At 41.1% G+C, this 10,878-nt stretch overlaps 1 protein-coding gene across 1 annotated transcript; it reads right to left on the bottom strand.

Annotated features, from left to right (window-relative positions):
• Window positions 1–1,291: 1,291 nt before the first annotated feature.
• Window positions 1,292–9,707, bottom strand: LOC125917882 (endonuclease 8-like 3; the record flags this gene model as incomplete). Its single annotated transcript, XM_049623975.1, has 3 exons — window positions 1,292–1,770; window positions 3,221–3,395; window positions 9,254–9,707. Coding segments are annotated over 3 exons (812 nt in total), but the record flags the coding sequence as incomplete, so codon positions are not given.
• Window positions 9,708–10,878: the final 1,171 nt, after the last annotated feature.

Genomic DNA, 10,878 nt, shown 5'->3' with positions numbered 1-10,878 from the left:
GCCCTTGCTGATTTCATATGCTGATGATTCTCAAAACTCTGCACGGAGAATTTAGTGACAGAATGGGAGACAGGTTCAAGCTATCTTCTCTGCTGTCCTTTTTTTTTTTTTTTTTTTTTTTTTTTTTAATGTTTGAGAGAGAGAGACAGAGAGAATCCCAAGCAGGCTCTGTGATGTCAGCCCAGAGCCCAACAAAGGGCTGGATCCCATTAACCATGAGATCATGACCTGAGCCAAAATCAAGAGTCAGATGCTTAGCCAACTGAGCCACCCAGGAGCCCGTCGTTCTCTTGTTTTTTTTTTTTTTTTCCCAAAGTAGGCTTCACGCCCGATGTGGGGCTTGAACTCACAACCCTGAGATCAAAACCAAAGCTGAGATCAACAGTCAATTAACTGACTGAGCCACCCAGGTGCCCTTGTCCTTTTCTTTATAAAAAATCTTTTTACTAGACTGAATCAGCTCTGAATGGAATTTTCCACAAACATGCAGAAATAACCTAACATTGAAGTTTTCTTTAATTATATAGTTACCTGCACTAAATTTGAGGGGATAAAATAAGGGAGAGAAACTAAAATGAGAAATAAAAAAATAAAAGCACAGTATTAAGCTTTATAAATGGACTTATTTTTAAAAATTAATTTCAGATATTAAAATCAATCAGAAACATTTAAATCAACTTCTTTTTTTTTTTTTTTAATTTTTTTTTTCAACGTTTTTTATTTATTTTTGGGACAGAGAGAGACAGAGCATGAACGGGGGAGGGTCAGAGAGAGAGGGAGACACAGAATCGGAAACAGGCTCCAGGCTCCGAGCCATCAGCCCAGAGCCTGACGCGGGGCTCGAACTCACGGACCGCGAGATCGTGACCTGGCTGAAGTCGGACGCTTAACCGACTGCGCCACCCAGGCGCCCCTCAACTTCTCTTTTAAAGATATACAGACTACTTCTTCTGTTCTTAAATGTTACTTTTATATTCTGAATCTCCATAAGTTTCCATGAAAATGTATTAAGCTATCCAAGTATTTGGCTTATCTCTAATGTCTAAGAGGAACTTGATGTTATTGAAAAGAATACAGAAATATTCTTTTCCAGAGGTGATCTCATCTTAAATTTCATTTACGAAAACAAGAAGTACCTTTAATCATATGCTATGAAGAGTGGCAATCCCTGAGAAAATGACTCATTGCAGACAAAGTAATTAGCTATTTCACTGGACTACATAATCCTGTCAAAAAGAAAAAAACCAAAAACCAATCAATGCTTCCCCAAAGAAGTTACAAGAGGCCAAGAGCACACTAAAAATTCTTTATTGTCATTATTAAATGCATTATATAAACATGATAAGTGGAATATACTATACATTCGATGGAACACATATAGCCTTTATCAGGGTAAAAAAAATACACAGCCAAGAATGGAAAGCAGCATACATTAAAAAAAAAAAAAAGTGAACAGCTCTCATATATTACGGTCACTATACAATGTGCCAGGATGTTTTACAACCTTTCTATTAAACAAAAGGGAACTAAACATTATGTATGGTTTAAAGGCGTTAAATGCCAGATATTCCACAGAAGGAGAAAATATTAGCATCCTGGAATCATCTTTATTCCTGGTCCATTTTCTGCCCACTGGAAAAAATTGCACTGTTTTGCCTTCCCAAGAGGACACACGAAAAAATTCTTTCCGTTATTGGGTCCAATCTTCAACACCGTTCTCATGATAGAGCGTCTGCCATGGTTGCAGAATGGGAAGGACAGATCCGCCCACTACAGGGTTAAAACAGAAGGATTGGGAAGTTTGGATGCAGGTTAGAAACACGTACAGCCTAAGCCTGGGTGCATCTGGTTAGCGCATCCCGTGTTCCCTGCCACTGTTAATCTGACATTGGAAAATAGACAGAAGTCATTAGTGCTTGCCCTTCAAAAAAGCTTACATCCTGTACGAAGCATCTCTCCTGCAAATTTGCTTGAATCACACAAAAAACTGCCCAAATGCTCAGCTTCTCTTTGTCTACAGACATGTTTACAGGGGTTCTCTTGCTTTACTGAAAATAATTGAGAACGATCAGCATCTTGCTGCAAAGCCATCACCAGTGTTTCTGCTATGTTAAACCGATTAAGATCAAAGATTTGTTATGATTTTAATACTCAACTTCCTTCCTTCATCTCTTAGGAATAAAAAGAATCCAATACAGAATTACATGGATGAATTTAGGCAGATTCCACTGTATTACTCTTATAAACATTGGCCTCAAGGGAACTATAAAGCAGGCTGTAATATTATTAATTTTCTACCTAATATTTTTTCCATTTTGTCTACGAAAGCTCCTTGAGGGAATGTTGTCAGTTCAGTAGGATGCAGTCACTGCTCATGCAGGGGTTCAGACCCAGTCATTATCCAGTTTTCCTTGGAAAATTCCTTAGCAAAGTACCACACTGAAGACAGAGGTTTTCAAGCTCAGTAAGCCCAGTCAGAAAATTTTTGCTCCAGCACTGAGACAGATCAGTATTTGCAGTTATGCACCAGATGTAGCAGTTGGTTGCAGAAATATGTATTTAAACATTGAAACCAGTCAGCATAGTGAGAGACTCACATTCTGAGAAACACAGAAGGTGAGTCGGAGGAAGACGGACCCCAGACTCTAGTGTCCTGTCCTCTCTTCACTTCCAGGGACACGCTCCCAGAATGGCAAGGGGGGAGGAACCGCCCTACATCTAAATTGTTGTTGTGCAAGCTTGTGTGATAGGATTCACTACGTTTACTGTAAATCCAAGGTATGTCTGTGATTCCCCCCCCCCCCCCCCCCCCCGTGTACTTCTCCCCAGGGCATACACCAAAGGTTTTGTGGAAGGGAGGAAAAACACGTTTGTGTCTTGAATTATTCGCCACCTGCGTAAAACACTCAGTCCCTTTCTACCTTTATAAACCAAGGACCACACATCTGCACCTGTGGTTACACACGGGCTACACCAGAATCATCTAACGGCTATTATTTGATTAGTTTTTCAGTTTCTGATGAAGCTCCTTGAGTTTTATGTTCTTCAACATTCAGGCTTTAGACTGAATGTCAGTGTGGCTCTTTAAAATTTAAAGGTGAACAAATTAAATAAATAAAACTTAAAGCTGAAAGCGGAAAACAAGATCGCTACTCATTACATCTTAATAATGGAAGCATGTGATGACACTACAGCGAGCTTGAAAAAATCTTACACGTACTTGGAAAAATCCGCACTGCGCTTGTCTAGGTAGAGGACAAGCGTAAAACTGCCTGCCCTTGTTTTCGCCATCCTTCCGCACAACGCGTAGAACACACAGGCGCTTGTGTTTACCGCAGCGAGGACTGCCAGCATTTAATGCACAGGTACCATCTGTCATGTTAATTCCAAGTTCACTGTAACGACAGGTTACAAAGTTACTACAGCCCAACAGCGCTAAAGGGATAATCCCCACCGCCTTCCCCTGCATTAGAATTCTGCTCGTACAGGGGGTACCCGGCTGCCTCCGTCGGTTAAGTGTCAGACTTCGGCTCAGGTCATGATCTCATGGTCTGTGGGTTCGAGCCCCACATGGGGCTCTGTGTTGTCATGACAGCTCAGAGCTTGGAGCCTGTTTCAGAATCTGTGTCTTCTTCTCTCTGTGCCCCTCCCCTGCTCACTCTCTCTTTCTCTCTCTCTCAAAAAATAAACATTAAAAAAAAAAAAAAAAAAAAGAATTCTGCTTGTATAAAGACGAGGTGCCAAAAAGGGGACCAGGGTCAATGGCACGTCATTCCACACACTGCTACCACATCTGTTTAATTCCTGTTTTTCTCAGGTAATCCTAACTTACCTCCAAAGCCACCTGTGCACCCAAAGCATGCAATTAACATTTCTGAAGTACAAAAACAGCTGAAATGTGTACCCAGCACACCTACTTTCCTTAGTTTTCATTTGTGATAACTGGTTCTTCCCTTACTCAGTAGTATAGGGTGGCCACTTTAATTTCCTCTAAAATATTCTCAAGTTCAGTAGCTCCCCAGCCCCCAAAGTAACTAGAATGACAGTCTTCTCTAATTATTTCCTCATCGGTAGCAAGCTCTCGTGGATGGCTGTGACAAGGCCAAAAAGATCAGTCTTTCTATCGTCCATTTTAAAGACAATTTTCTACACTTTTCTTTGATCAAGGCTACTATAATAGTTGCAGTCATATTTCAGCAAGGCCTGGGCTGCCTGGCAGAGAAGAAATGTGTATTTTGTCAAGCCAGTAGGGAAGCTTTATTCTCCCCCACAATTAGGATCAACTGTATTAACATCCAGAAATAGCAAAGCTGGAAGGCAACAGGATTTTCTTTTCCATACTCCCTCCATTTTTCCGATGCCCCTTCCAAAAGAGGATACATTAAAATTTTAACTTCAAGAGAAGTTAAATATCTAGGTGGTGCAGAGAAGTCAAGAAACATCAAAAATGTGGGGCTGCCTGGGTGGCTCAGGCGGTTAAGCGTCTGACTTTGGCTCAGGTCGTGATCTCACTACTCATGAGTTTAAGCCCCGAGTCGGGCTCTGCGCTGACCGCTCAGAGCCTGGGGCCTGCTTGGAATTGTGTCTCCCTCTCTCTCTCTGCCCCTCTCCCACTCACGCTCAGTCTCTCTCTGTCTCTCAAAAATACATTAAAAAAAATTTTTTTTAATAAAAAAAAAAAACAAACACTGAAACCAAAGCAAGTAGACCATAAATGTGCTTTTAAAGAAACTGTTAAGAGAAAGAAAAAAAAGGTAAAGAATATTGATAGGAGTGAAGTGATGCTTTCTTATAAAAAAAAAAAATACACACTTGCAAACAGTTTTCTACATTATTATGGAAGTGGCTGTCTTAGATAACAATTAGTTGAACACTTCCAAGCCATCTGCTTCAACCTAGAAATCTCCAGAGTTCCATATAGCCAAGAGAGGTTTAAACTCTTTCCTAGTAAAGCTTTCCTGGGGAGGGGCAAAGTGGAAGGGTGGAAGGTAGGATTCAGTTGGGGATAAAAGGCTCCAGGGGTCCCCTCTGGCTCCTCATTTCTGTCTTTCATTCCATTTTCTTCCTTGGTATAAAGCTAAAGAAAAACAACAGCCATATGCTCTCTTATCCCTGGCACTCAGAGTATGGGCTGCTGACTAGAAGCATCGGCATCACCTGGGAGAGCCTGAGAAACACAGAATTAGGGGAGCCTGGGGGGGGCTCAGTCTGTGAAGCGTCCGACTCTTGGTTTCGGCTCAGGTCATGGTCTCAGAGTTCGTGGGATCGAGCCCCTTGTCAGGCTCAGCACTGGCAGTGCGGCAGAGTCTGCTTGTGATTCTCTCTCTCTCTCTCTGCTCCTCCCCCCTTCTTTCTCTCTCTCAAAATAAATCAATAAACTTAAAAAAGTAAAAGAAATACAGAATTATCCACCCTGCTCCAGATCGCCTACTGAATTAGAATCTGCATGTTAACAAGATTCCCAGGTGATTCATATGCACATTGAGTCGTGAAGCAGAGTGAAAGTAACCAAGATACTGATGCCACTTGTGATCGCATCAACTCTATGCACAGCTAATCTTAATTTTATGATAGAAAACATCATCCAGGATAAATGTTCTGAGGAATCGAGGACTTCCTGGTTCCTCTTTGTTTCCATCATTATTTAAGAACTTTGTAAACTGTAGCAGAACATTTTCTTAGGTAAACTTAGCATAAGAATAGTTCAACTTATTTTATAATTAGGACCATCACTTTGAACATTAATAGACTATAAATGGTCTGTTAATGGATCAGGGTTGACAAATGTTTTCAGATAGCACATATTTTCGGCCTGTGGGTCTTAACAGTCTCCTTTGCGACTACTCAATTCTGTCTGATATTGTAGCATGAAAAGCGGCCATGGAAACTATGGAAACCAACGGGAATGGAATGTGTTCCAATAAAACTTTATTTATAAAATCAGGCGGGAGGCTGGATTTGGCTCTGCCAACCGTAGTTTCCTAAGGTAAAAGTCATGTGAACTGAGCAGCGCTTGATGCATAATAGGTTTTCAATAAATATTTGTTAATGAATAAATAACACTGAACACAGCTCAGATAAAAACTCTTCTCAAGAGAGAATACATCACCATGCACAACTGTGTAATTTTAAAATGGATAGGTTTTCAATGCTCAATTCATCATGGCTTAACTAATTTTACAGATAGGGTGATTCTTTATAATAAAACCACTGTCTACATTTTTTTGAACCCTTCAGTCTCACTGAATGTAGATTTTGTAGCTCAGTGGCATTTCAAGAATGAAAACAAACACAGGGAGGTAAAATGACTCATCCTAGCTGGCCCCAGGTGGTTCTCTTGGGGATCGAATACCCTGAAGGTTACAGGAAGCATGAATAAGGGGTGTTTCCCTGGTGTTAGAGGTGGCACTCTGCCAACCTTGATGTAACAGACGTGAGAAAATGGTAGTGATTCTGCCAGTTTTATTTCCTCACCCAAGCAAACCTCTGCACCAGCTCAGGAGAAACCTTCACCCAAACAAACACATGGATTCTCTGAATATGTACCACTGTGTTTTGTTCTGTATTTACACTAATTGGATCAAAGACTTGAAACTGTTTCTAGCAGGTACTCTGAACTGCTAAAAAACTGGTTCGACCATCTAATTCATAATCCGGTCACTGGATAAAACTCCGGTATATCCAAAGACCAATCCGAAAATATGCCTCGTCAACAGAGCATGTATCGTGTAGTGTAGTGATGGGATCAGTAATTAAGAGAACAAAAGGCGAATTAATTACCATATAATTATTAAAGAAAAAAAATAAACTGCCTATAAATTCTCTGAGTGGACCACCTGTTTTCACATATTAGGTTGTGAGCTTCTGCTGGGCATCTTGTCCACAAGATGAACACTGAAGCTGCCAGACAAGGAGAAAAATGAAATAAATGACAGTAATTTGCAATTTATTCCTTGTAAAGTAGCTGGGTGCAGAAGGGCTGCTGGGTGAATGTATTTCATCACTTGACATTTATTCTGCTAGTTGATCTTGATTGATTTTAGAGTCTCAGTCCTGGGGTTCTTATATTCAACACATACATAGGCTGCGGCGTTTCTAAGTAATGTTATGCACTGTGATTAATCATATGACCCTATTACTAATGGCTTATGAAGAAATCATTTAAATTTAAGGTTACAGTAATGTTTTTTTAAATCCCTAATTCATTAGTTAAATTGTCTAAGATTTTCTACAAAGCACTAAGGAAACAAAAATATGCCAAGATATTTCAGCTGAGTACAAAGAATGCCACCACACTAAAATGATCACATCTACATCTTTGCTCTTAAGCTACAGAAAAGACTTAACAAATGACTTTCTTACAGGATGGTCTCCCAACTCAGATGCTCCAGACCCTACCTCCTTCGTGACCTCTGATTAGGGTGTTAGATGTTAATTAGATGTTAATTGGGATTAAAATGTAAAGTTAGTCCTGATCCAGTCATTTAAATGCTTGGCCTCCATAGCTTAATTCAAACATCTGCCATTTCTTAGTATTATGGACACAAGTTAAAACAGATATTATAAATGACTGTGAATGAGATTTTTTGAGAGACGGTCAAGGAGAAATCATCAAGACTAACCGATGGCAAATTTAGTGTCGTGACAGGAAACTGGAGACAAAATCATGTACTGACCACACACCGCCTCGGAAATCTGTTAGCAAGTAAGCTCGAACGAAGGGTTCCCAGAGCCTGGTCTGGACCTGCACATCAAGTGGCCCCTGGTGGTGCGGCCCAAGGGAAGAACCTTCCACTCAGCCAGGACACAGCCCATCGGTGGAGAAGCCAGTAACGCAAATCCCGCCTGCGATCGCATGAGATCCCACGCACACCAACTCTCCCTCTGCCTCTCTCCCGCTGGCAAGACAACACCCATGGGAAGGAAACGCTCCAACTTCACTTTATTTAAAAACGCAGGATGTACGGCACCTGCTTTCTGAAGGAAAAAGGAAAACACAGCTTGAAAAAGAAAACTGTGGAGACATGCCTCTCTCTGACGGAGGCCCAAGAGCAGGTGGCCAGAGTAGAGAAGCCCCAGATAAAGATCTAGAGAGTGTGGACAGGTAGTTCTAGGTGCTGCCGTAATCACAGAAGGGGGACATCGTTTAGTAAAATTTCTCTATCTCCAGCGACAGCCATTGGGAGGCTGCATCTAGATGGGAAGGTCAGAGTCTCAAAACATACCTGGTCTGCCTGTATTCACGAATTTGCAATGACAACTTTTCAAGTTCAGCTACAACTGTGGCACACACGCTCTCTGGGCCTTCGTGGCTGAAACACACACCATCCCACACGGCTGGAATACAGCCACCTTCTTCGGCAGCAATGCTGCTGAAAGTATCTCCTCTCTCTCTCTTTAGAAGACACATACCAAACTCTCATGACTAACAGTCTCCCTTTTGGAAGAACTATCTTTCTTTGGAAGGAAATATAAAAAAAAAAATGCAGGGGCACCTGGGTGGCTCAGTTGGTTAAGTTTCTGACTTCGGCTCAGGTCATGATCTCACAGCGTGTGAGTTCTAGCCCTGCTTTGGGCTCTGTGCTGACAGCTCAGAGCCTGGAGCCTGCTTCGGATTCTGTGTCCCCCTCTCTCTTTGCCCCCCACTTCGCGTTCTATCTCTCTCTCTCTCAAAAATAAACATTAAAAAATGTTTTAAAATAATGCTAACAGTGGTAATTGCTATCAGGTGATATTTTTCTTTATACTTTGCAGTATTTTCCAAATATTCTGTACTGAGCACGTACATGGTTACAGTCAGAATAAAGTAACTTTGGGGATGCCTGGGTGGCTGAGTTGGTTAAGAGCCAGACCCTTGATTTTGGCTGAGGTCGTGATTTCGCGGTTTTGTGAGTTTGAGCCCCACGTCGGGCTCTGCGCTGACAACTAGGAGCCTACTTGAGATTCTCTCCCTCTCTCTGCCCCTCCCCAACTTGTGCTGTCTCTCTCTCAAAATGAATAAACTTAAAAAAAAAAAAAAAAAAAAGAGTAAAATAACTTTTTACAGATAGATGCAGAAGATTCTGCTTTTCATTCTCTTCCCTTCCCTAACATCATAAGCTAGAGAAAACACGGGAAGGAGATGGCTATAGTCATCTTTCCGGGTTTGATTCACCTTACCAACATCAATGCAGCTTCCTTAGCAGGGGCCGACTCTTCTGCTTCTCAAAACTTAATGCAAATACCTTCAAGATCAAGGTTAGAGGTATCATACCTGTTAGAAAATCCAGGGCTACCACTTTTGAGGTCTGGTGATGAGGAGTGGGTTGTTTTTAACTTTTTATAGGCTGGACTAAATAATTTGGACTGAGAACAGGCCGTAGGTGATCCGTTTACTCTGTTAGATGGTTGAGTTCTATGGTTTGCTCTCTCCTTGGAGGGGTGCAGTGGATCCCTAAAACACATGTCAGTCGGAGGAGAGTTTTGAAATTCTCTGCCTAGTATCCCACTTTGGCTTGTTTTTCCTTCCAAAGCACTGGATTTATTGCTGAAATCAGTCAAGACAAGGGTTGTAGTTCCAAATACTGTTCTCCTGTTGACCTTCACCTCTGTACTTGGTTTTCCAAAACTATTACAAGGATACTTCACTAAGCTGTCAAAGGCAATAGAATTGTCTTCATTGTTGATTATTGAATCTGGAAGGAGAGAGAAGTGATACTTCAGAGTTCCTAGAAGTGTGATAATAATATATATTGACTATTTGAAACATCTTTTAAAAAAAAAATTTTTTTTTTACATTTATTTATTTTTGAGAAACAGAGTGAGACAAAATGTGAGTGGGGGAGGGGCAGAGAGAGGAGACACAGAATCCCAAGCAGGCTCCAGGCTCCAAGCTGTCAGCGCAGAGCTGGATGCGGGGCTCGAACCCACAAACCGCAACATCATGACCTGAGCTGAAGTCGGATGCTCAACCGACTGAGCCACCCAGGTGCCCCGAAACATCTTTTTATATCATTAAAACTTTAAAAAAAAAAAAAACAAAAAACCTTTTAGTTCACTTATGATGGTGAATGCATAGAACTATCAACACAGCTAGTTTGGACAATTCAGGATTAACTGTCTTCTCGTTAGGAAATAAAGTATCATAGAAAGGGCAATATTTCACCAACTCCTAGCAGCGCAGAGGTGGCTTTAACAGAGATTTATATTTGCTTGTTATTATTTTTTTACCATTTAAAAGTCATTCAGCTACCAATTTTGTTCCTATTAGGCAACACAATAAAGCAGTGGTAATTAAGGGATGGTATACAGATCAGCAGTTAGAGGCCTGTCTCTGGATTATCAGGAATGTCTCTGTGAATGACACATATTGGGAAAGGCTTACTGAAATTAAACAAAGATGAATTACAAAGACTTGACATTAATTAAAAATGTTTCTTTTTTAAAAATATAATTTATTGTCAAATTGGCTAACATACAGCGTGCTCTTGGTTTTGGGGACAGATTTCCGTGGTTCATCACTTACATACAACACCCAGTGCTGATCCCAACAAAGGCCCTCCTCAGTGCCCATCACCCATTTTCCCCTTTCTGTGAATGGCACATAATGGGAAAGCCTTATTAAAACTGGACAAAGATGAATTACAAAGACTTGACACTAATTAAAAATGCTTCAACAAAGCATCCTAGCATTTTGGAATCCATACTATGTTCTAAATTGTAGTCTTTCGTACTCAGAAAAATAACAAGAAAATAGTTAATGGGATGCAGAGAGGCGTTTCAGAATGTTGGAATGAATGAGGAGGCCTCAGACTGTGGTCTTCTGAGGGCTCTGTGCTGAAAGATACTGAACGGGGGGAGTGGATAGAAAGAGGAGGCGTGGTCCCTTCCAGCAATGCT

The sequence above is a fragment of the Panthera uncia genome, unplaced genomic scaffold, assembly GCF_023721935.1.
Source record: "Panthera uncia isolate 11264 unplaced genomic scaffold, Puncia_PCG_1.0 HiC_scaffold_274, whole genome shotgun sequence".
Taxonomy (NCBI): Eukaryota; Metazoa; Chordata; class Mammalia; order Carnivora; family Felidae; genus Panthera; species Panthera uncia.
This window is presented reverse-complemented; position numbering and strand designations above follow the sequence as displayed.